The sequence below is a fragment of the Mercurialis annua genome, linkage group LG4, assembly GCF_937616625.2.
Source record: "Mercurialis annua linkage group LG4, ddMerAnnu1.2, whole genome shotgun sequence".
NCBI lineage: Eukaryota > Viridiplantae > Streptophyta > Magnoliopsida > Malpighiales > Euphorbiaceae > Mercurialis > Mercurialis annua.
In genome coordinates this window covers 15,626,365-15,652,058 of record NC_065573.1, presented here as the reverse complement: position 1 = coordinate 15,652,058, position 25,694 = coordinate 15,626,365, and the positions used below count along the sequence as shown (strand labels likewise).

Here is a 25,694-nt window from a genome sequence, read left to right as displayed (position 1 = left end):
CACTTGATCTCTGTTTCTCGTCCGTATTCGACGTTCTATAGCTCGAAACGATCGTATTTCAGTGGTGAATCACGGTAAGCCTGACGTTTTATCGTTTGGATGGATGAATTTCTTGATATATCGAGTTAAACTTTTAGGCCACGAAACGATTTTATCGTTTTAACGATTATAGGATTGAATTATAGCGTTTTGGGCCTAGATTATGTGTTATACGTGTTTTTGGATCGTTTTTACATCGAAAGCACGTTGGAAAACAAAGCCGGGGTGAAAACCCGCGGCTGTGCGCCGCATGGTCCAACTGTACGAACGTACAACATACTGTGCGATCGCACAGTGCTGTGCGAACGCACAGTCTGATCAAGGACTGTGCGAACGCACAGTCCTGTGTGCGAACGCACAGTCCACTGTGTGAATGCACAGTGAGACGTGCGCTCGCACAGTGCTTTGACCGATTGATACGTTTTGGAAATTTGCTTGTTTACGCGTAATGTTATCGGAATTAATTAGTTTATCGACTAATTATCGATTAGTTTGAATTATTAACCTAATGAGGTTAAACGAGAAACGATCTAGAAGTGATATTGGATCTATAAACGAGTTGAATACCGTTTATCGGGATAAACACATGAGTAGTACGACAGTTAATGAGTTTAGCATGTCGTGTCTCGAGTCTAGAGTTAATCTTAGAATAGGATTCTGATTTGAATTGTCCATTTTAAATCGTTTTAGATCCGTCGAGGCAAGAAGCAGCTGGACCAGGAGCTCGGGAAGCTTGACGTTTTTAAGTCCCGACGTATTTTTGGATAAGCGTTTTCAGTGAGTTTGTTTGTTTACTTTTCAAGTATTTAAAAATTATATTGTTTTTACATCAAATGCTTTATATCATTTATTTACATCGCATTTGCTTATATCGTGAATGTATACATGAAATTGCATTCATACTGGAATTTGAAACCAGTATAGATCTGATGAAACGTGGCTTCCTATTGGGCGGTAATAGGACTGTGTGATCACCAGTTTTTATTTGAGAAGTTATAAAAAGGGCCCATATTATCGAAATTTGAACATCGAATATCTTATCGTATCGAAGTTGAAATATATATCGAATTGGATAAGAGGTTTAACTCGGTTGAACTATTTCGGGAACCGTATCCAGTGGGTTTAACTCGGTTGAACTATCTCGGGACCCACAACTTGGGATAAAGTGACGGTTGAGGTTGAACTCGGGTGAATTATCTCGGGACCCTATCAATTGGATCGATCGAATTGATTATTATTATCGTTATTATCGTATATCGATAGATATTTGGAGAATAGGGTTTTCATCCGGATTAGTTACTTGGCTGCATTTGATTGAATCGTTTATATTATCGATTTTATGTTTTATTTAAATGCTTATTAGTAACTATGCAAACTCACTCAGTATATTCCCATATACTGACCCCTCACAGCTTTCCCTTTCAGGTGAAAGACAATTTTGAAGCAACTGACTTCTATCCTACTTCCAGAAGTATGTATTTTTGAAAGTATGTAAAGCAATAGTACTTTAGAGCTGCAATAGATAGACATTTTGTATTAAACGATTTTCTGTACATATAACTTTATGTTTTAAAATTAGGCTTAATTACTTAAAAACCACTTACCTTGAACTTTTTTTTCGTTTATACCCTGACCTAGGAAAAAATTCATTTATACCCTGACGTATGTATTTATGTTTCGCCTCTACCCCGAGGCACTAAATTAACCTCTTTTCATTAAGAAAAAAGTTTAAAATAGTTCTTCATTTTTAACCTAAGCTAATTAGAGTTTAATTATAAATGATTTTTTCTCTAAATGAAGTACTATTTTAAACTTTTTTCTAAATGAAAAGAGGTTAATTTAGTGCCTCGGGGTAGAGGTGAAACATAAACACATACGTCAGGGTATAAATGAATTTTTCCTAGGTTAGGGTATAAACGAAAAAAAAGTTCAAGGTTGGTGGTTTTTAAGTAATTAAGCCTTAAAATTATGAATGTTTTACGCCTGCCGCATTATTTAATGTTTGTGATTGCCAGAGGATATGTATACCTAGCATGTTTTGTAGCATGACACGTGTATGTGTATGTCATGCATGATATTTGATATTCACAAAAAATTGATGTACGTTTTTAGGCTTGCTACGGGTTTTGGAGCAACCACTCCCATATTCTAGCGCCGGTCTCTGCCCATGAGATTGGGTCGTGACAATGTTGGTATCAGAGCATGGTCCAGTTACCATTGCTTATTCTTGTTAATGCTATGTGATTAAGATTTTCTTAGGAATTCTACTGCAGCATATAGAACTCGAGTCTTGTCTTTGTTACGTATTCGTTTGATTTTCAAACTTTCAGTTTTCCCTCTAAAATGTGAGTCTGTCTTACGTGTGTGTTCGCATGTGATGAGATATGCGTTTAATACGATATACGTTTGTAATGATATGCGATATGTGGCTAAGCAACGTTGTTTGTCCTGGTCAAGATGTCTGATCAACGATAAGAAGCAGAACGAGCTGCCGCTGCAGCGCGAAATGTTATTGAAGGGGCACATGATGTGCATCCAGAAGCTCAAGATGAGTCTTCTGTTCATAGTGGGCTTGACTTACCACCTGAAGCGGCTGGTGGTGGTAGAGGCCAAGGGGTCCATGTTCAGGCACCAGAGGTGCAAGCGCAAGCCCAACAACCTAACGTTGTAGGTTTTGATCTAAACCAGTTTCTTACAGGGGTTACGGCTATGCAAGCCAATCAGGCTGAGGTGCAAGCTATGCATCGTGAACAACTACAGCAACAACAGTTACGTAACGTTGCTTTTACTGATCGAGATATCGTTTTAGCTTATATGCGCCTTAAGCCAACCAAGTTTGACGGTTCTGACGATGCTCTGAACTTTCTTAATGCTCGACGCCTACAAGCTAACGAGAGACAAACCATCGTCATGGTGGAAATATCTACGCGAGGACCTGTGAAAGATTGGTTTCAACGCCATATTCAGCCAACAATGGACACTATGACTTGGGCTAAGTTCGTGAATCGTTACAGAGAATATTTCTTACCGTTTGCGGTGATGGAAAGCTATCGTAATAGGTGGATAACCCTGAGTATGGGCAATCGGTCTGTGCAGGAGTTTGCAACTGAGTTCACTAGAGTGAGCATGTTCGCACCCGATCTAACTGCAGACCCAGTCAGAGTGAACTCGAGGTTTGCAGAAGGTTTAGGAGTTGAATTTGTAAGTTTGACATCTGATATAAGTAAACATTTAGTGCAACTGATTGATAGCGCCAGACAGATAGAGGTTTCTCTGATCCGGTTTAGGAGAATTCCTGATCCTTCTAACATTGTACCAATAAGGAGTGATACGTTTCGCAGCGTGCAGAGCGCTCCAACACAGTCATATGTTGGAAGTTACTCAAGGCCGACACAACGTTAGCGAGAGCGTAAGAAAGCTCGACATGGATATCGAGGTGGAACTACTAGCACAGGATTTGGTGCTAGATCTACGAGTGGTTTAGGAAGTGGAGCTCCTATTTGTTTGACATGTAATAGAAGGCACTACGTCGCGTGCCACATTGCTACTGGGGCATGTTTCAACTGTGGCCAACGGGGTCATTTTGCAAGAGATTGTTCGAGGCAGATGCCTTAAGGCTCTATGACTACAGTAGTACAACCTTCTTATCAGCAACAGTGAACTGCACATCAGGCAGCGGCAGGTTATGACCAGACGGGAAGTACCTTCACTGGCCAGAGAGGTCGTGGTTATGCAAATCGAGAATGAAGGAATGGCGGAGGTCGCGGTACTGGTCAAACTTCACAGGCTGGCGGAAGTCAGGCCACGGTTTTTGCACTGAATCCTCAGGAGGCTCAGGCTTCCAATGCTGTGGTGCAAGGTACCTTTCCTATCGCTTCTCAAGACGCATTAAATTTGTTTGATTTGGGCGCTACACACTCGTTTGTTTTGCCTAGTTTCTCTAGTAAGTTAGGGGAACAACCGGCTTATCTTAAGAACCCCTTATCCGTAGCTACCCCAGTCGGAGAAAGTGTAGAAGTTAGTATTGTCTATCCGTCCTGTCCTATGAAAGTTCAAGTACGAGATTTAACTCGATTTTACTTGAGGTATTAGCTTTTGACATCATACTAGGAATTGATTGGCTAGCTCAGCACTACGCCAATGTGGATTGTCGGAAAAAGACGGTAACGTTCAATACGCCTGGAATTGAACCAGTCTTAATTCAGGGTGATAAGACGAAATCTCCTACGAGTATTATCTCAGCTATTAAAGCTTGTCGCATGTTAAGGAAGGGGTGTCAAGGATTCTTAGCCATAGTACGAGACATGGAGAAGAAAAGCGTAAACCTAAGCGACGTAGCAGTGTATCTGAATATCTAGACGTTTTTCCAGAGGAATTACCTAGATTACCCCCAGATTGCGAGATTGAGTTTTGTATCGAATTGGCTCCTGGCACGAAGCCAATATCGATACCTCCTTATCGTATGGCACCAGCAGAACTCAAGGAGCCAAAGGATCAACTAGAAGAATTATTTGATCATGGCTTCATCAGACCGAGTGTATCCCCATGGGGTGCACTAGTGTTGTTCGTGAAAAAGAAAGATGGATCGCTTCGACTATGTATGGACTATCGACAGCTGATCAAGGTGACGATCAAGAATAAGTATCTGTTACCTAGAATTGATGACTTGTTCGACCAGTTACAAGGAGCAAAGTACTTCTCCAAAATCGATTTGAGATCAGACTATCATCAGTTGAAGATTCACGATGACGATATTCAAAAGACTACTTTCCGAACTCGATACGGACATTACGAGTTTCTTGTTATGTCATTCGGATTGACGAATGCGCCAGCAGCCTTCATGGATTTGATGAATAGGATATTCAAGCCATACTTGGATTAATTTGTGATCGTGTTCATCGACGATATTTTGATATATTCACGTATAGAAGAAGAGCATACGCAGCATATGTGGATAGTACTTCAAACATTAAGAGAAGATCAGCTTTATGCCAAATTCTCTAAGTGTGAATTTTGGCTAACAGAAGTAGCGTTCTTGGGTCATGTGGTATCATAAAGCGGCATTAAGAATGACCAAAGACGATCGAAGCTGTGATAGAATGGAAACGACCTGACTCAGTTACCAAAGTTCGAAGTTTCCTCGGTTTAGCGGGATATACAGACGATTTGTACAGGACTTCTCAAAGATCGCTGTACCTTTGACGAAGTTAATCAGAAGAACGCGAAATTCAATTGGAAAAACCAGTGCAAACTCAGTTTTCTAAAACTGCAAGAATGCGTGACGACGGCACCAGTCTTAGCGTTACCAGAAGGAACTGAAGGATTCACAGTCTACTGCGATGCATCAAGAATTGGATTAGGATGCGTCCTAATGCAACATGGTCGATCGCGTACGCTTCACGACAGCTTAAAAAGCACGAGATGAACTATTCGACGCACGATTTGGAGCTAGCAGCAGTAATTTTCGCATTGAAGATTTGGAGGCATTATTTATACGGCGCCACGTGCGAGATATTTACAGATCACAAAAGTCTCAAATACATCTTCGACCAACGAGAGTTAAACCTCAGACAGCGACGATGGATGGAGTTATTGAAAGACTACGACTGCACGATACAATACCATCCAGGCAAAGCCAACATTGTGGCGGATGCGTTAAGCAGGAAGTCGGCAGGAAGTCTCGCGCATGTTACAATGACATGATGGAGACCATTAATTAACGAGATTCATACGATGTTCAGCCCAGGGATCGAGTTCGAGATTTCATCTCTTGGAAACCTAATGGCTCAGCTAACGATAGGATCGACGTTGATAGATCAAATCAAAGAATTGCAAGCGGACGATCCTCAATTAAAGCATTTAATTGAGGAAGTTTAACAGGGAAAAAGTCAAGATTTCAACATTGTTAATGGAATACTAAAGTACGACAATCGATTGTGCGTACCAGACATTGACGACTTAAGACAGAAGATCATGGAAGAGACGCATGGAACAATGTATATCGTCCATCCAAGTTCCATGAAGATGTATCATGATATCAAGGCAATGTATTGGTGTAGTGGAATTAAGAAAGACATCGCGGAATTCGTGGCTAAATGCCCGATTTGTCAGCAAGTCAAATTGGAGCATCAACGACCTTACGGATTTCTTCAACCGTTACCTATTCCGGAGTGGAAGTGGGAACAAATCACGATGGATTTCATAGTCGGATTACCCAAGACGCAGAAAGGTTTTTATTCCATCTGGGTAATCGTGGATCGATTGACGAAGTCAGCACACTTCATACCTATTAAGACGACGTATTCAACAGCAAAATTAGCGCAGATTTACATCGATAACATCGTGAGCCTACACGGAATTACCGTATCAATAGTGTTAGACAGAGGTTATGTATATACCTCTCATTTATGGAAAAGCTTACAAGAAGCGTTAGGGATGCGATTAAACTTCAGCATTGCTTTTCATCCTCAGACAGACGGCCAGTCTGAGCGGACGATTCAAACGTTAGAAGACATGCTTAGATTATGCGTATTAGACTTCGAGGTAGTTGGGATACGTACCTACCTTTGGTCGAGTTCACCTACAACAACAGCTACTACTCGAGCATCGAGATGGCTCCTTACGAAGCACTATACGGTCGCAAGTGTAGATCCCCCATCTGTTGGGATGAAGTCGGTGAGCGGAAGTTAACAGGAGCAGAGATCATCCAGATTACGTACGAGAAAGTACCATTGATAAAGCAACGTCTGAACACAACTTTCAGTCGACAGAAGAGCTACGCGGATCCCAAGAGAAAATATGTAGAGTTTCAAATCGGAGACTACATATTTCTCAAAGTATCACCGATGAAGGGAGTAATTCGTTTCGGAAAGAAGGGAAAATTGGCTCCGAGGTACGTTGGACCTTATCCGATCGTAAAGCGTATAGGCTCAGTTGCCTACAAGCTGGACTTGCCACCGGAGATATCGCAAGTTCATCTTGTCTTCCATATTTCCATGCTTCGGAAATATATATCAGATCCTTCTCAAATAATCCAACCGCAAGTGGTGGACGTAAGTGAAGAACTAACCTACGAAGAACGGCCAGTGCAGATCATTGACACGCAAATACGATAACTGCGAATAAAGAAGATTCTGATGGTAAAAGTTCTTTGGAAAAGTCAGTCCGTAGAAGAATGCACGTGGGAGAGAGAAGAAGATATGAGGCAGAAGTACCCATACCTATTCACTCAAGGTACGTGGCTAAAGTTTTAAATTCGAGGACGAATTTATTTTAAGGAGGGGTGAATGTAATACCCCAAAATATTTTAAGATAATTAAGTCGTGCCACGTGTCATGAATTCTGATAAATTAAATTAAGAATAATTTAATTTAATTATATCGGGAATTTGGAATAAATTTTATTAAGCGAATTAATGGGATTTAAAGAAATAACTTCAAAAATTAATATAAAATAAAATATAAATCCCGTAATGGAATTTATTTCGCCAAAGTCCGCGAACTAATTTATAGTATTTGTGATAAAAGTTGCGAGTCAATCGGAGACCGTTTAAATTTGTACGCGGATATGTTTTGAACTAAATTGCAACTTTTGAAAAGTTTCAAGGACCAAAGTGAAAATTGACCATTAATTTATAAGAAATGAGATAAAGAAGGAAAGTTCCAGAATCATTAGACTTTCATCAGCTCCATTTCTTTCCTTCGTTGAAATCTATCGGTTCTATCGCTCGATCTCCGTTTATCGTCCGTTTTCGACGTTCTATAGCTCGAAACGATCGTATTTCAGTGGTGAATCACGGTAAGCTTGATGTTTTATCATTTGGATGGATGAATTTCTTGATATATCGAGTTAAAGTTTTAGGCCACGAAACGATTTTATCGTTTTAACGATTATAGGATTGAATTATAGCGTTTTGGGCCTAGATTATGTGTTATACGTGTGTTAGGATCGTTTTTACATCAAAAGCACGTCGTAAAATGGAGCCGGGGTGAAAACCCGCGGCTGTGCGCCGCACGGTCCAACTGTGCAAACGCACGGCATACTGTGCGATCGCACAGTGCTGTGCGAACGTACCGCAAGACTGCGCGAACACACAGTCTTGAGAGACTCTGCGAACGCACAGTAAGACGTGCGCTCACACAATGTTTTGGCTTATCGATACGTTTTGGGAATTTGCTCGTTTACGCGTAATGTTATCGGAATTAATTAGTTTATCGACTAATTATCGATTAGTTTGAATTATTAACCTAATGAGGTTAAACGAGAATCGATCTAGAAGTGATATTTGATCCATAAACGAGTTGAATACCGTTTATCGGGATAAACACGTGAGTAGCACGACAGTTAATGAGTTTAGCATGTCGTGTCTCGAGTCTAGAGTTAATCTTAGAATAGGATTCTGATTTGAATTGTCTATTTTAAATCATTTTAGATCCGGCGAGGCAAGAAGAAGCTGGACCAGGAGCTCGGGAAGTTTGACGTTTTTAAGCCCCGACGTATTTTTGGATAAGCGTTTTCAGTGAGTTTGTTTGTTTACTTTTCAAGTATTTAAAAAGTATATCGTTTTTACATCAAATGTTTTATATCATTTATTTACATCGCATTTGCTTATATCGTGAATGTTTATATGAAATTGCATTCATACTGGAATTTGAAACCCGTATAGATCCGATGAAACGTGGCTTCCTATTGGGCGGTAATAGAACTGTGTGATCACCAGTTTTGATTTGAGAAGTTATAAAAAGGGCCCATATAATCGAATATCGAACATCGAATATCGTATTGTATCGAGTTGGAATATATATTGATTTGGATACGAGGTTTAACTCGGTTGAACTATCTCGGAATCCGTATCCAGTGGGTTTAACTCGGTTGAACTATCTCGGGACCCACAACTTTGGATAAAGTGACGGTAGAAGTTGAACTCGGTTGAATTATCTCGGGACCCTACCAATTGGATCGATCGAATTGATTATTATCGTTATTATCGTATATCGATAGATATTTGGAGAATAAGGTTTCATCCGGATAAATTACTTGGCTGTATTTGATTTAATCGTTTATATTATCGATTTATGTTTTATTTAAATGCTTACTAGTAACTATGCAAACTCACTCAGTATATTCCCATATACTGACCCCTAACAGCTTTCCCTTTTAGGTGAAAGACGTTTTTGAAGCAACTGACTTCTATCCTACTTCCAGAAGTCTGTATTTTTTTAAAGTATGTAAAGCAACAGTACTTTACTCTTAGAGCTGCAGTAGATAGACGTTTTGTATCAAATGATTTTCTGTACATATAACTTTATGTTTTAAAGTTATGAATGTTTTACGCCTGCTGCATTATTTAATGTTTGTGATTGCCAGAGGATATGTATACCTGGCATGTTTTGTAGCATGCCACGTGTATGTGTATGTCATGCATGATATTTGATATTCGCAAAAAATTGATGTACGTTTTTAAGCTTGCTATGGGTTTCGGAGCAATCACTCCCATTCCCTAGCGCCGGTCTCGGCCCATGAGATTGGGTCGTGACATTTCTACTCCAATACCTTCAGGTAAGCTTCTTTTTAATTTTATCAACCCTATTTGAATTCTCTAATTAATTAATTATGGGTTTACTGTTAATAATTTTCTAATTTCTTTTGATGGGTTTCAAATTGAAAAGTTAGGGCACCAACAATTCCCTTCAAAATCTCATTGTAACTATTTGAGTTTTCTTAGATAAATTATATTAGCATATAAGAAAATTGAGGTACTAAAATTATGTAATTAATTGATTGTTTTTTTTGTGAGTGGGTTAATTGAATTTTCACATTCAAGGATTGGATCGATTTTCTATTTCGATTTTTCAGTAGGTAAAATCACCCTTGAGGTATTAATTCTAACACTTCAGTGCTATTTTTGCATAACTTCTTCTTTTGAAATTCCAATTTCATAATGAAACCAATGTATTTTTTTTATTTAATTGAGTGATTTGATTTATGTACTCATAGTGTAAGATAGAAATGCAAGTATGATGTGATTGTTCAAAAATTAAGGTATGAGGCAGTTATTTTTAATTAGTTATGTTTAATTGATGAAGGAAAACATGAAGGAAAAAATGTTTATAAACATAATTTTATTACTTAGATCCTAGTATCAACATCATGATTAATTTCCCTAAAGTACTTATATGATAAATATATAGAAATATTGATAAATATTATTATATCCATAACGTTATCAACACTGATAAGCAGGGTGGAGTTCTTATGGTATCTGCTATCAGCATTAATAATCATGGTTGAGTCATACCTGAATGATGGTACCTATTATTACCTTCGATGTTTGGGTGGAGTCATAACTAAACAATGTTGTGGTTGTGTCTAGGCACTTGAGAGCCAATTCCATGAGATATGTATGAATTCCAGTTTTTTGATTTTTTTTTGCTCGAATCCTTAGTGCAGGTATTATTCTACTACTTTCAACATTGCTTGCTTATAGACATTACATATGATTAAGATTCAATCAGTATTGATATTTGTAATTACTATTGGTTGATTATCACCTAGGGATTTGTCTAGGTGCTATACTTTTATCAGTCAGTCGTCTTGCACATCTACGCCATTTGTAAGTTCATATGGGCTTGTTGCTATTAAATCTTAAAAATTTAAACTTGGAAATTTGGGATGACAAATAATAAGTGTATTAATACTCTACTTGGTTTTGTCTCAGGAATTTTGTCTACCAACTTTTTCTCTAGCAAAATCCTAGGTTTTTGGAACTCTAAGCACTTTTGGGAACAACCCGTAAGTAATCTAATCATAAACAATTTGTTGGCATATATATTTGTATCTCACTCTCTGCAGCATCTTATTGTAGTTACATGAGAAAACTCAGGTAATTGTTGCCCCATTTTGTATTTTGTTTCATCATTTGCCACTTGTCCAGTATTTTATATATCTCTTCTTTTTTGTATATATATTGATTGTTTTATAACTGACCTCTAACCAACTACCAGACCTGCTGTATTTGACATTGGATTTTTGAATGATTAGCATTAACCTTAAATTGCCTACTGGTTAGCTTACTTTATTTTAGGGACTCAATTATTTTATTGATGATCACTATACTTAATCATGAGAATTAAATTGAATTATTTCCATCTATGACAGGTTATATCCTAAGCACTGCATGACTAATTTAAAGACGTTGCTTAAGCTCCTAACGGTGGTAAAATAGTGGATGAGTTGAAACTTAATTATGTGTCTCATTTACAGCATGTTATCAAACATTTAGTAACTTTGTTTTTGCCATTTTTCTTGATATATAGTGTGAAATATTTGTAAACATTGTAATTATAATGAGATGTTTTACTGGTTATTGTGTTTATTGTAATTTTATTTTGCATAGTTATTTTTTTAGCTTCAGTGGTAGAATTTGATTTTTTTTAATTTAATTGTAATTTTTTTTAATTAAATAGAATTTTATGCTGTGAGCATAAAATTCTATTACAATTAAAAAATATTATAATTAAACTAAAAAATTAAATTTTATCACTATTTTTTTTGTATATTTGGGGACAACTATTATCCTCTTTTTTATTCATTGGGGACGAAAGTCGTCCCTATTAAATGAGGACAAAAGTCGTCCTTGTTAAATAGGGACGAAAGTCATCCATGTAAAATGGGGACAAAAGTCGTCCTTGTTAAATGGGGACATAATTGGTCCTCATCTAAGAGGATGATTTTGGTCCCTTAGATTATAGACCATAATCGTCCCCAAAATAGGGACAATTTTATCTTTTTGGTCCCCCAATAGAATTGGGGATGGAGGCAATAGGGACAAAACATAGGGACCAATTTAGTTGTCCTCAAAAGAATAGAGGACCATTTTTTAAAGATTAGAAGACCATTTTTATGGTCTCCTAATCTCTCATTTTTTGTAGTGTAAACTTATAAGATATTGCAATTAGTCCAATTTCTAGACTTAGACTATATTTTTTTTGGATTTTTATAGACTATTTACGACTAATTACACTTTAACCTCTCATGTTCGCAGCTATGCACTGGTCGCGCCTGCTTCAATTCAAACAATTGAATCGATAGCTCGTCACCTGAACGAATTTCTTTGGAAATCATCATTGGACGCTTCAGTCCCTTATCACTTTTTACCTATCCGGAGAATAGATGTCTATAGTTTGCCCCCTCTTTACAGGAATTGACAAAGTAGGTAAATTCTTGTTAAAGAAGTAACTCGCTGTTTGACAAGCAATAAGGACACTGCCCACCGTCAGAGGTACTCGCTCTCCGTTTGTTTGATAATACCTTAGCCTGAGCATTACTAGTCGTGGTGCATGAATATAGCTACATGCCCCCTAGTTCTGGTCTACCCCGCATCTATCCAGGAATTTGTCTTCTCAGTTATTCTGAAGGTCATCCATTGGGTTCAGACTGCCTGATATGTGTCCCGTGGAATGGAGCCATAAACTCTCAGCCGTCCTGAGAGTGATTCAATGGCATGGACCCCTGTTGTGTGTCCCAAGGAATGGATATAAACTCTCAATCGTCTTGAGAGTTATCCAATGGTTTGGACCCCCTGGTAATTATCCTGTCTGGTACTTCTCGGGTTTTCAAAAGGGACAACACCCCTTTGGATGTCCCAAGGGCCACCCTATTGCGTAGGTGCCTAGATTCCGTAGTTATTCCACAACTATCGAGAATGTCTGAAGTTTATTTGAATTGTTGCAGAAAATATCTTGGTGTCTGTCTACCATATTTCAGTGTCTTTCTACCATTCCTCGTCTTCTTGATAATACATTACTCCTCTGTCCGGAATCTAGCGATAACAAGACAAATGAACCGATCTCAATAAGAGGCACTTCACAACCGAGGTTAAACAGATAACCGATCAGAAACAAGAATATCCTAACCGAGAAAGACACAACCCGACCAAACGACCAAATAAGTCTGAAGCAAGCCAACTCAGACAAAACAACCGAAGTAAAAGAAACCATGGCAAAGCCATCCTCGTATAAAACCTATAAGAACACTCAACTGATCACATCTCGGATTTACCAAACATAACCACTCTGATAACCAGGAGACAGCTGAACAAAAAGTACTCTGACATTCTCTACAGTCCCTACACAGACAAAGAGAACTATGTTAGACCTGTCGGCCCATACAAAGAGAAACAAAGGAACAATATAAAAGGCTAAGAAAAAGTAGGTAAAAAGGTTAATTCTCTTCTTCTCTCAACTCTTATCTCCTTTTCACTTCTTATTCTTTCTCTCACTAAAACTATTACTGACTTGACCGTCGAAGAAGTTTGCCGGAATCCCCTTACGGCACCCTTCTTACGGTTGTATTGTGCCTTCCAGGTACAATCTTGGAGACATCACCGGACCCGAAACTCGCCCCCAATCCGCAAGTTATCATCTAGCATGTAGGGCTAGACCGCTGTTATACTATTCTGGATGTCGTATTATGCAAAGACTGGATGGTGCGACGATGTCTTTCTATCGTTAGCCGTTTCGGTCTTGTCTTTTGGGAATTTTTTTATTCCCATCCTTTAAGGAAACTTTATAGTTTGATCCTCTAGGGTGGTTGCATTTTCAAATATGTCCTTTGGGTGTTCTCTAGGTTCGTTCTGTCCTCTGGGAAGTTTTTCTATTCAGATCCTCTAGGGAAGCATTATGGTTTGATCCTCTAGGATGTCTTTTTATCTTGATCCTTTGGGGAAGCACTCTTATCTGATCCTCTATGGAAGTTTTCTAATTAGTCTACTAGGGAATTTGTATTGATTCGAGCTTCTAGGGAGGCTATTCCTCTAGTTGTTCTACTGCGGAGTTTTTATTCTCTGATCTTCCTTCTGGAGGAATTTTCTAGTCTGATCCTCCAAGGGTCTATCATTCTATTAAGTCCTATGGGGAGTTTTTCCTTTTATTAAGTCCATTGGGGAGTCTTGCATGTAGAGTGTTAGACTATACGTCTTAATGTTCCTAATTTTGATATAAACAATCAATTTGCGTATAATCGTTTTCTAATATCGCTTGTAGTCAATGCAGTTTTTTATACAGTTTTTGAGTAACAGACGATCATCTGTCACTTTAAAAATGCACCATTTTATCTGACTTCAATTCAGAAAAAGTGTGAAGGGTAAATAATCTGGCAGACGATTAGATAGACGATCGTCTCCCATATAGACGAGCGTCTATAGCAGTCACACGATCGTCCATTTGTGCAATTTTGAATGCTTTCAGAGCCGTTGGTAACAGACGACCGTCTGCTTCTCTTACACGATCGTCTGTCGGGTTCTACCAACTTAATTTTAGGTTTTTGAAGGACAAAATAACGGGATTATTTTGTATTAGACCAATGGGACTTTGCCACATCAGCAAGAAGCCTTCAAAGACTTGTTCTAACTCATTGAGCTAGGTTAGAACATAAATTGCAAAGATTCAAAGCTCTCAACAACTCTACTTTCCCTCAAATTATGTGTGCATCAATCTTTTAGCATTGATTGCTTGTTGTTTTAGTTGTTAAAACATTTATTATTTTCTTTGTGGGTCGTTGATTAGGCCTTGTAAAAGTCAATTAGTTGTAAGTTAGGGATTTAGCTTTGGAAAAACTCTAAGTTGGGTTTTAGCTTTAAAGCACCATTTTTGTAACTTGTAATCAAGTTTTATTTAGTGAAAATCTCAATCATTGATTGAGCAGTGGATGTAGGATAATGTTTTTATCTGAACCATTCTAAAATTGATTTGTGGTCTTTTAAACCTTTATCTTCTCTAATCCCTTCTTAAACAATTTTTTAATTAGCCATTAATCCTAATTCACCCCCACCCTCCCTCTTAGCTTTTTCAATTTGTACCAGAGCTTTGTTGCTTACTTTTTGCTTAATTCCGAGTTAAAGATCTTGATGGCTATAAAAAATTTGACTCATACTCTTCGTCCCTACTTTGATGGAACAGATTATCCCAATTGGAAATTCCGTATGGAAAATTATCTTGATATGGATGGTGTATAGTTATGGCACATGCTCCTTGATGGTTATGTTGCTCCTACTCAAATGAAAGATGATATTACTATACCTTGACCAAGAAAAGAGTGGACCAAGTATCATATCCAAGCTAATGCTCTCAACCGGAAGGCTATTTGTGTGATTTTTTTCTTCTTTACGCAGAGAGGAGCAAGGAAGGGTTCAACATTTCACAATGGCTCAAGACATGTGGAAGATTCTTGTTGGCTATTATGCCTTATATAGGATTACTTTGGGTGATGTTTTATTTCTGTGTTTTGAGGTTTGTGTTTCATTCTTAGGAATGAATACTCGTGCTCATGTTGCGGCTCAGTAAAATGTTGAGGCTGATGACGCTATGTCGATTGAGGTTGACTAAAATGAACCTGAGGTTCAAGTTGGCAGAGGACAAGCTGCTAGAGACAAAGGCAGAGGTAGAGGACGCGGTGGTGCGGGTGCTCAGGCACCAGGTGTATGACAACCGCCTTTGGATCCGTTAGATTTCACGATGTTTTTAGCTGGGATAGCAGCTCAATAGAATAACCAAGTGCAACTGCAAGCGGGTCAGTGATAGGAGTAGAAATACTCCTATATTTAGGTGTGCTTTTGATACGGTATTTGCATATTTGTATTGATTTTTAGGCTTATTCAGACATTTATTATTATTTTGAGTGTTTCAAGAAAATGTGCAAGTATGGCGTAATTTGGAGCGTTTTTGATGTTATTCAGAGATTGCCAAACGTTGGAATGGGTCAGAGTAGAATCGGGAAGCAAAAACAGAGGATTTCAGCTAAACTGGAGAATGCACGAACATGCATATTGATGGGTACACGAACGTGTATTTCTGCCAAAGGTGTTGTTTTGAGAAGCTGAAATAAAAGCAAGGATTTTGGCTAAGTAAGGTAGTGCACGAACGTGCACTTACATTCAGTATAAAAGTACACGAACGTGCACTTTTGCCGAAAGGGAGTTTTTGAAGCAGAGATGAAACCAGAAAAATGGCTAAGTACCATAGTGCACGAACGTGCACTTCCATCCAGTACTGAAGTGCACGGTCGTGCACTTTTTCCAAATGGCATGTTATTGGAGAAGTTGAAAGGCAGAAAAGATTTTAATTAAGTATGAAGGTACACGAACATGCACTTCTCTTCAGTACTGAAGTGCACGGTAGTGCATTATTGCCGAAAGGATTGTTTTTGAGAAGCTGAGAAGGTTTGGAGAAAATGGCCAAGTCAAGTAGTACACGGTCGTGCACCTTATTGCACGGTCGTGCACTTTGCTGAGGACACGACTTAAAAGACAAAAATGCCCATTTTTAACTCTGAACTGACTCAAGGGGCACTTCTGGGTTTTCATTTAGCTCGACCTAATATCAGATTTTAAAGTTGGAAGTCGTATAAATAGTGAGTTTTAACATTGAACAAAGGTTCGCATAGTTTGTAATCACATTTATCATAATTTGAACTGTATTTGTTTCCGCAAAACATTTATAGTGATTCTAGGCTTGCTAAGGATTTCGGTGCTACCACACCCATTCCCCATCGCCGGTCTCGGCCCTCGATTTTGGGTCATGACACTAAACTTCTATTTATTTTAATTAAATTCACATTAATGCTTAAAGGCTAAGCAAAGTGTGTTTAAAAGCTGTTTTTGGTGTCTGAAAGTGTTAGTAAATGCTTTTAGGACCATATGAGTTTGGGTATGGTCAATTTTAATCCATCAAACTTGCAAATTCGCCCATAAACTTCTACAATATTGCAATTAGAACAAGTTTTAAACTTATACTACAATTTTTTTGGATTTTTATAGGCTATTTACGGTTAATTACATTTCAATCCCTCAAGTTCGCAGCTGTGCACTGATTATGTCTGCTTGAATTAAAACAAAGGAATCAATAGCTTGTCATCCGGACAAATTTCTCTGGAAATTGTCATTGGACGCTTCAGTACCTTTTCACTTTTTACCTGTCCGGAAAATAGGTGTCTACATGTATGAGGAAGTATGATTTTTTTGACGTTGACACAATGGGCTAACGATTTTGAAAGAAAATTATAATTTATACGGTTGTAGAGAATTTGTTTTTCTGACTATGTAAGGTTGTTAAGTGATAAAGTCGTAATTTAGCAAGGTGTAATTATAAGGCGAAAAGGTGTCTTTTATTCAATTGTTGAATGATTGTTATAAATTAATCCTGGATCAAGTTATTTTGGATGAAGATTAAATATTTATATTACTTTGAAAATTAAAAATTGATACGTCGAAAATATGAGATATTTTTATTGATTGTAAAGGAAGAGTATGTGGAATTTCAAATTTATGAATCGTTTAACCTATTGTAAGGCACAGTCTGTAAAAATGCACCGTGACAAATTATTTCTCATGAGATCGACATCCTTCTTACATTATGCGAAATCGTATTCTTGCAAAAATATCAACAAGTTGATGGAATGAATGTCATTAATGTTCTTCAATGGATAATGGCTATTAAAGGAAACTTTGTATATATTATTATCTGCTATGTACTAAGAAAACCCAGCTAAATCTGGATGTGCAGCACAAAAAACTAATGACGATTCGATGAGAATTATGACTAGCTCGTCATTGTTCTTTTTGAAATTAATTGTTTAAAGCGATTTTTAAGTTTTAATTATTACGGTGACAACAGTTTATCTTATAATGGTCTCTTATATTAGGGTATTTTTTAGTGTTTCTTGTTTTGAATTTTTTAGGTTACAAAATAGAGTTTTAACAAGATTACTCATGAATTGGCTAAATATGCTTTTGATTTAAATGCAAAAAATAGTGATTAAGAATGATGTTCTGAATCACAATTGACCTGAATTATTACGAAATGTCATACTCTGGTTTTATAATAAGATTAATAGCAATTTGGTGATAAAAGAAAAGGATAAACATTCAACCAGTAATTATATATGAGATAACGAACGGTATAAATTTAGAAATACAAAATAGCATATATAGGATAACTTTCCTCTTGACAGTTATTTGTTAGTATTTTAATGTGTTTATACTATTAATTTTTATTTCAGTTGGTCCTTAATAAATATTTTTTATTTAAATACACTTTTAACTATCTATTTTATACGCTCAAGATTTGTTTTGCCATGAAATGTCATTGTAACATGCCAATCAAATATAATGTTTACGGCATTTTATGCCAATAAAAAAGTATATTTTTGTAATAATTTTGTCGATTTGAGGACTACATGTACATAAAATAAATAATTAAAATAACATTTAAATATAAATTGTTTTGTAAAAATTGAAATAAAACCTAATAGTATAATGACATTATGATGGATTTAGCTTAAAAATAGACAGAATCCATCCTTAGATCCCTGTATTTTTTATTTTTTATTTACTTAATTTTTTTAAAAGAATTATTTATTTCTCACTCTACAATCAAATTTTGCAATAATTTTGTCATTAATTGAACTATGTAAACAAAAAAATAAACTTTAAAAAGGACTAAGTAAATAACAAATTTTACGTATGAATGACAAATACAGAAGTATAAGGACTAAATAAACAAACAAAATAGATAAACGACAAATTAAACAAAAAGTGAAAAATACAAAGACTTGAAGACGGATTCTGTCAAAAAAAAAAAATAGATATATGCATTATTATATGGAATAACTCATTTCCTATTTTCTAAACTGTATCACTTTCGATTATCTGATACTTAAACCAAATTTTTTTTCCTGATAATTCAACTTGATAAAAACGTAAAAGCCCTAAATAATGAAAATAACTCCGTTTAGAACAAAAATTTGCATTTTTGAATATAATGAAACAGCGTCTATTTTGCCATTCAAAAACTTAAAAAAAAAGTTTTTATTAAGTTGAAAAAACAAAATTTAATTCACAAACTAAATAATAAAAATTTGATATAATTAGAGTTCTGAAAATGGATTAATACTTAGAATATGAGTATTGGCTAAAATTAATCAATAGAAGAAAGGGAATTTAGATGTATCCCAAGTACTTGTCCGAAGTGGAGAACATTTTGTGGTGAATTGATAACCAAAATACTACTTTCAGACCCAACTAGAGATTTTTTGCAAGGAAATGACGTCACTATAAAATATAAGGGTGACATCAGCATATTTATCCAGCCTTTCGGTGAATGCCATCTGCTATAATTAATGAACTCTATCTTCCTCCGATTTTTTCCCTTTTCACGTTTGATAGGCGCGTGTGAAACACAAACCATTTATTCTTTTAAAAAAAGTCAAAGCGTCCCTGAACTTGTGATACGGGACCATCTAATTCAATTTATATTTTTTTTAAATAATTAATTCAAAATTTTTATTTTTAGATCAAATACCCTATAATTTATATTTTTATTTCAGAAAATGAATTTAGAATAATTATATTGCAACAATTAAAAAAATATCTAATTACTTTTTGTATCCTTTATCTCCGATTTGTATTTTACGCGTTTTAAAAGTACAATTATGAGGTTATTTGATCCAAAATTGGATTAGATGACTCCGTGCCACAAATTTAAAGGGCACATTGACCCTTTGTTCTTTATTCTTTTTGGGTTTATTGTTTTATTTCTTTTTTTTAATTTTTTTTTTATCAAAGATAAACCTACTGTAATTGCTAGCGGGGTTAGCGAGATTAATTAGCATTATTAGTCATTTTTTAAACCGACAACACAGCCTGAAAAAGTTGGGGGTCGAACCCCCAACTCCATATACAATCCTTAGAGCTTGGCCACTAGGCCAAGCCTTCATGTGTATTGTTTTGTTTCTTAATTTCATAAATTTCTCTCTTTTATATTTTTGTATTTGTTTTTCTTTTAACTCTCTAACGTAAAGTTAATAAATATTAGTAATTTATCCACACAATGACGTAGTATAGTTACAAATTTTACTTTAAAATTTTATTTAATCAATTCAAAAATAATATTATTAAAATAAGTGTATTATATATTATATATTATTTTATCAATTAGCTAATTATAATAGTTTTAATTTAAATCAGAATTAATTTTCAAAATAAAAAATTTTAAAAAAATAATTTTATAATAAAAAACATAAAAAATTTATTTATTTAAATAAAAAATTTATAAATTTAAGAATGGAATGTAACATTAGTTTAAATTATACTTTTAAAGATATAACTTTAATAATAAAAATTGATTTATAATTAATAATACTTAGGAATTGTTTTAAACTAATGGAGTCTGCCTTCTCAATGGAGTTTAACCTGCAAAAGTGTAATAACCTGGAATTTTGATGTTTAGGAAATAAGCGGTGAGTCTCATTTTGAATCGTCAAAATGAGAAAATTAAGGAAATAAGCGAAAAATTAAATAAAAGAGGACCCGAGTAAGTCGACATTAGAATTTTAACGAGAAAATTTCAATAATAGTATTCTATAAAGAAATGGAATTTAATTTAAAAAGGAAAAACTTGAGAAAGCGGCTAAAAGTCCACATTAGCTCAAAATTGGAAAATAAATTTAAATTACCGAAAAATAGAAATTTAATAGATCATTGACGTAAATTAGTATTTATAAAAATAATATCGATAAAATAGTTATCGATAATTATTAAAATGAAATTTGGACGAAAAAGTTGGAAAAAGTGCAATTTAGCTCAAATTGAAAATTGAGCGTTTTTGGCCAAATTATTTCCAAAATAAATTATCGGAAAGTAAAGTTATAAGATATGGAAAGGATATTATTTATTTGAAAATAAATAATACGGAATTTATCGGACCTGAAAGATTTACCGTTCGACGGACGAAAACGGACAATTTTTAAGTTAGAAATCGAAACGGTTTGAGTCGATTTCTTCAAGGACTAAAGGAGACCTTTTGCCATGAATATATAAGGCATTTAAATTGATATTCAAACTCAGCAAACCCATTTAGTTCAGCAAGCACAACCCGTATCTCTTTCTTCTCCATTGAAGTTTCATACCAAAATCTTCAAACTTCCATAACTCTTTCGTTTCTCAACGGAATTGAGCGATTCTTGCGGCCATGGAACGAGGAAAGGATCCTATACTAGATTATGGATTCAATTTAAAATAATAAGCTTGTATAATGGTTAGGGTTTTCTGAGTTTCAGTTCGGTTTTAATTGATTAACTTAGGGATTTTGTGAATTGATGTCTATAGGTGATCATGAGCTTGAAATTGAATGATTTGGATGGTGAATTAAGCTTTGACCTTCGGCAGAATGTCCTCCATCAAGGTGAGGAATGTTTCTTGATTTTGGTTATGTATTGTTGGCTGAAATTGGATAATGAATGATTTAAGGTATTCGGCAATGGTATTATTTTATGATGTTGAATTGCTTAATGTTTGTAGTCATAGAATTATGTTGACATGAATAAAATTTTGGAATGAAATTGGTTAAGGAGTTTCCGCCATCATGCAAGGATGATGATAAGTGATTAACATGATGATTATAGGCTTGGTTTTGAATAGTTAGAGCTGAATATAGGTTGTAATGGATTGATGAATCTTGGTTTGAAAATGTTGACATGGTTCGGCCATATAATTGAGTTATGATTGAATGATTTTAATAATGTTAGAATCATGGATTATGAGTCTTTAGGATGAATGTTGGTGGCTGAATTGGTTAAGATAAAGAGGTATAATCTTGATAGGATTATAGTCTTGACACGTAATAATCTCGATGCGAAACTACGCCGAGCTAGTTTGACAATTTTATGATAATTGTCAAACGATTCTAATCAATGTTTATAAGTCATATTAACTGATGACTTTAAGATATGAAAGTTGATAAATATAAGATAATAGCTATTTTATAGTATTATCTTTTAAGGGCAAACCCTCAAAAAATACCAAACATTTGCAATTTTGGTCAGCTATGACCAAACCTTTCAAAATTTGCAAATATAACCCGTTTTGGCAAATTGTGTTTTTTATAGCCATTTTTGAATCGGTTTGTTTTTTTTTATTGTGATTAAACATTTTATTATGACACAACACGCAAATGTTTGATATTTTATAGTCATTAAATCTTATATACATAGTTATCATGTTGGCAAAAAAATCGGTTTGATTCGAATTAGGTTATAAAAGGAACATAATTTTCCAAAACGAGTTATATTAGCAAATTTTAATAGGTTTGATCATAACTGACAAATATCGCAAATGTTCGGTATATTTTGAGGGTTTGGCCATCTTTTAAAGATAATACTAACAATTAATATATATATATATATATATATATATATATATATATATAGTAATGGAGTTGAAGAAAAAGTTTTTGATGACTCAAGCCTAAATGAGTTAGGGTTGTAAATATGTGCTTTCGAAATAGTAAAAATACAAACACATCTCACGAAATAAGAAAAATCACATTAGTTTGAGATTGTTTAGAGAAGCAAAAATGATAGCACACAAGAATTTATTTTGAAAAAAATTTATTGCATAATGAACTTATAAAATCCAACACATATAAAGTTAAAAATACTTTAAACCTTATTTTTTCTAATTTCTAATGTGATTGATGTCTAAAAATACGGACAAAACAACCGCTAAAATATTTAAAAAAATGAATTGGAGTTGAATCGGAACACTCTTGAGATGGTTGCACCGCCATCTCAGGATGGCTCCACCGCCATCTCTGAATGGCTTCGCCGTCTAATTGGAAAAAATGGCTTCGCCGCCTTGTTAACATGGCTTCGCCGCCATGTTAAGATTATTTAATGGCAAAACCTTAATTTTATAGTTTAGGAACGAATAACAATAATAGCTTAAAACAGATAATTCAAGCATAAATAACAATTAAAATGTTGTAATATGTAAGAGAATATGACTTATGCGTTTTAGAAAGGCTTAATCTCCAAAAAAACTCCCTCACGTTGTAATTTTGTCAGCTGCACCCTAATTCGCACCTTTGGTTTTCAATTCCACCCTTAAGTACTAAATTGGTCTCTTTTCCATTTGAAAAAAGTTAAAATAAGTCATCCATTTTTAACTTTTTGTGTGAAAAAGAGTTCAAACGAGTACTTTATAAGGGTTTTTATGAATTTTTCCCGAGTGAAAAAGAGTCCAATTTGATTTTGGGGGTGGAATTGAAACCAAAGGTGCGAATTAGGATGCAGCTGACAAAATTACAACGTCACGGTGCAACTGAAAAGGGGCTAAAAGGAGAGGGTTTTTTTGGTGATTAAGCCTTTTAGAAATTGATGGGGTCCTTAAAAATTCCATTATGAATCATTGCCTCGTTTTCTTTTGATCTAGTCAAAAAATTTAATACTGATCTTTGTGTAGTATGGAGATTGTTCATTGATTTGATCATTATTTATTGCTTGATTTTGTGGCTGATTAGGAGATTGAGATTTTAGGTTTATTTATTATCAATTATTTGTTTTATTATTGATTGTTACCTCCTTTTAATTTCTTGTTAGTCAGGGTTTATATAGATTTTAGGCTTATGTTTATGGTTGCATTGGAAATTGTACAATAAATATATAGTATCATTTTAGGATTTTTATTAATTAATTATGTAATTATTTATATGTAGTGTTGAAAAAGGTAAAACTATCGATTTGATCTCTAAGTGTTAAAAAAAGGCTTTTTTAGATAGTAAAATATTAATTTTTACACACGATCTTCTGCAAATCATGCATTCGTCAAATTGATCCATAAATTTTTAAAGCTTCGGGATTTGTTGATTTTTCAAATTTATACTCACAATGTTCCTGGATTTTTATGAGTTATTGCGACAATTTCGGTATAGTCCTTCAAATGTTTTGTTATGTGTTGATTTTATTCTTCTGAAATTTTTCAAATAGATCAACAACTCGTCATTTTAACACATTTCTCATAAAATTATCATTAAATGCTTCAGTTTTTATCGTTTTTTGTCGCTATCCAAAAAAAGAGGTGCGTACTTAAATGCGTAACCAAGTATAAAAATAGTCATACAATAAAAGTATATCATATTTTATCCTTCAAGAATAGAAACACTTAGAATACTTATTATTTATAGGCCAAATGTCATAAAAAGGCCAAAATTTTCATAAAAGTTTCACTTTTAATTTTGTCGATTTTGGCCAAAAACAGATTATTTGGTTTCAATTGTGGCCAACTCTCAATTTGATTTCAATTTGCCTATGTGGCGCCTACGTGGCATGCACATATATTGAAAGGTCGGGATTTTTGTGAAACTAAATAATTCATTTTTGGCCAAAATCGACAAAATTGAAAGGTCAGGACTTTTGTGAAACCAAATAATCAGTTTTTGGCCAAAATCGACAAAATTGAAAAATCAGAGCTTTTGTGAAAGGTTTGGTCTTTTTACGACATTTGGCCTTATTTATATATATTATATAAAATAAGATTTGAATATTATCCAGATGATATTTGATAGGAGAGTAATAGAAACGTAGATGAAACGAGAGTGGAAGAAGCTAAAAGTCCGTCCGCCTTATTTTCTCGTGTCTTGTAAAATGTCCATTTTGAATAGCTTTCGTATTTATCTCAATTTGCAGCCTCACTTGCTTCTCTCTCTTCAACTCTCCACAGCCAGCAAGAAATGAAAAGCAGGCAACAACCCAAACCCAAACCCAAGACAAAGCAGCCAATGAAAGTTGTGTACATATCCAACCCCATCAAGTTCAACATCACTGCATCAGAATTCAGGGCCTTGGTGCAACAACTCACCGGCCAACATTCTGAGTTGCCTGCTTATGATCATGTCGGTGGAGACAATCAGACGGTCCGAGAGCATCACCATGGTATGGATCTCAGTGGTAAGCCACAGAAGCCTGTAGAAATATTACAAGATCATGAAGATGATGATGATGATGATGGTTTGATGGACTCATCTTTTTCTTCCCTTGATGATTATTTCTTGCCTCAAATATTTGAGAATTTATCATCAGCTAATGGGTTATTACATTCAAGTTTCTTGTCTGAATCTACTGCTGCTACTGCTACTGCTGCCGGTGAGGTTAATTTGCTGAGAAAATGAAGCAGTACGTAGCTGCCTTTTATACTGTTCCTAATGTAATCAAATTCAGTAAGCTTAACTTCTGTCTTTCTTTTGGCCTCAAAAGTTTTAATAAAATATACCATATATAGTTTCTTTATGTAATTACTGATTAGCCAAGTGTTGCCTCCTATTCATTTTGTGTCAAATTAATGCACCGACTGAATATCCGGTGTAATTTGCTGAGTTGGCACACATTCGCCGGTGTAATTTGCCGAGGTGAAAATCATTTTTTGACTGTCACCTCAACAAATTACACCGGATTATAAATTTGTGTATTGATTTTACACAAAATGAAAGTTAATGAAATATTTAAAATGTTTTGTAAATCATGATTAAATTAAAAAAAAAAGTCTATAATTGGTAATTTATATGATATTCCATCTTTACTATTTCTGGTTCAATTATATTCTAAAATCTATTTCTTTTTAAATTTCATATGTTTATTAGTATTTGATAATATTATTCAGTATCCTTGCAACCGCACAGTCCCAAACTGTTGGGGACAGACATCATTGAAAAATAGACATTAATTAAGTCAGTAGCATGAACAAAATGTAGCCGACTAGCTAGAGAACCTAACTATAATGTTCAAAGAAAAAAAAGTTGTGGTTCAAGTTTATTTCAAAGGACCAGAAG

General features: G+C 35.1%; 1 protein-coding gene across 1 annotated transcript; it reads left to right on the top strand.

Annotated features, from left to right (window-relative positions):
* Positions 1–21,173: 21,173 nt before the first annotated feature.
* LOC126677658 (uncharacterized) lies at positions 21,174–25,160 on the top strand. Its single transcript, XM_050372395.2, has 2 exons — positions 21,174–21,275; positions 24,556–25,160. Exons 1-2 carry the CDS (start codon positions 21,206–21,208, stop codon positions 25,035–25,037), a joined length of 552 nt encoding a protein of 183 aa, XP_050228352.1. The 5' UTR covers positions 21,174–21,205; the 3' UTR covers positions 25,038–25,160.
* Positions 25,161–25,694: the final 534 nt, after the last annotated feature.

Excerpts from the sequence above, each read along its gene's own strand:
- LOC126677658 (XM_050372395.2), top strand. The coding sequence starts at position 21,206 with ATGAGCTTGAAATTGAATGATTTGGATGGTGAATTAAGCTTTGACCTT. Across the intron at positions 21,276-24,555 it reads GCAGAATGTCCTCCATCAAG|CCTCACTTGCTTCTCTCTCT; the intron begins GTGAGGAATGTT and ends CTCAATTTGCAG.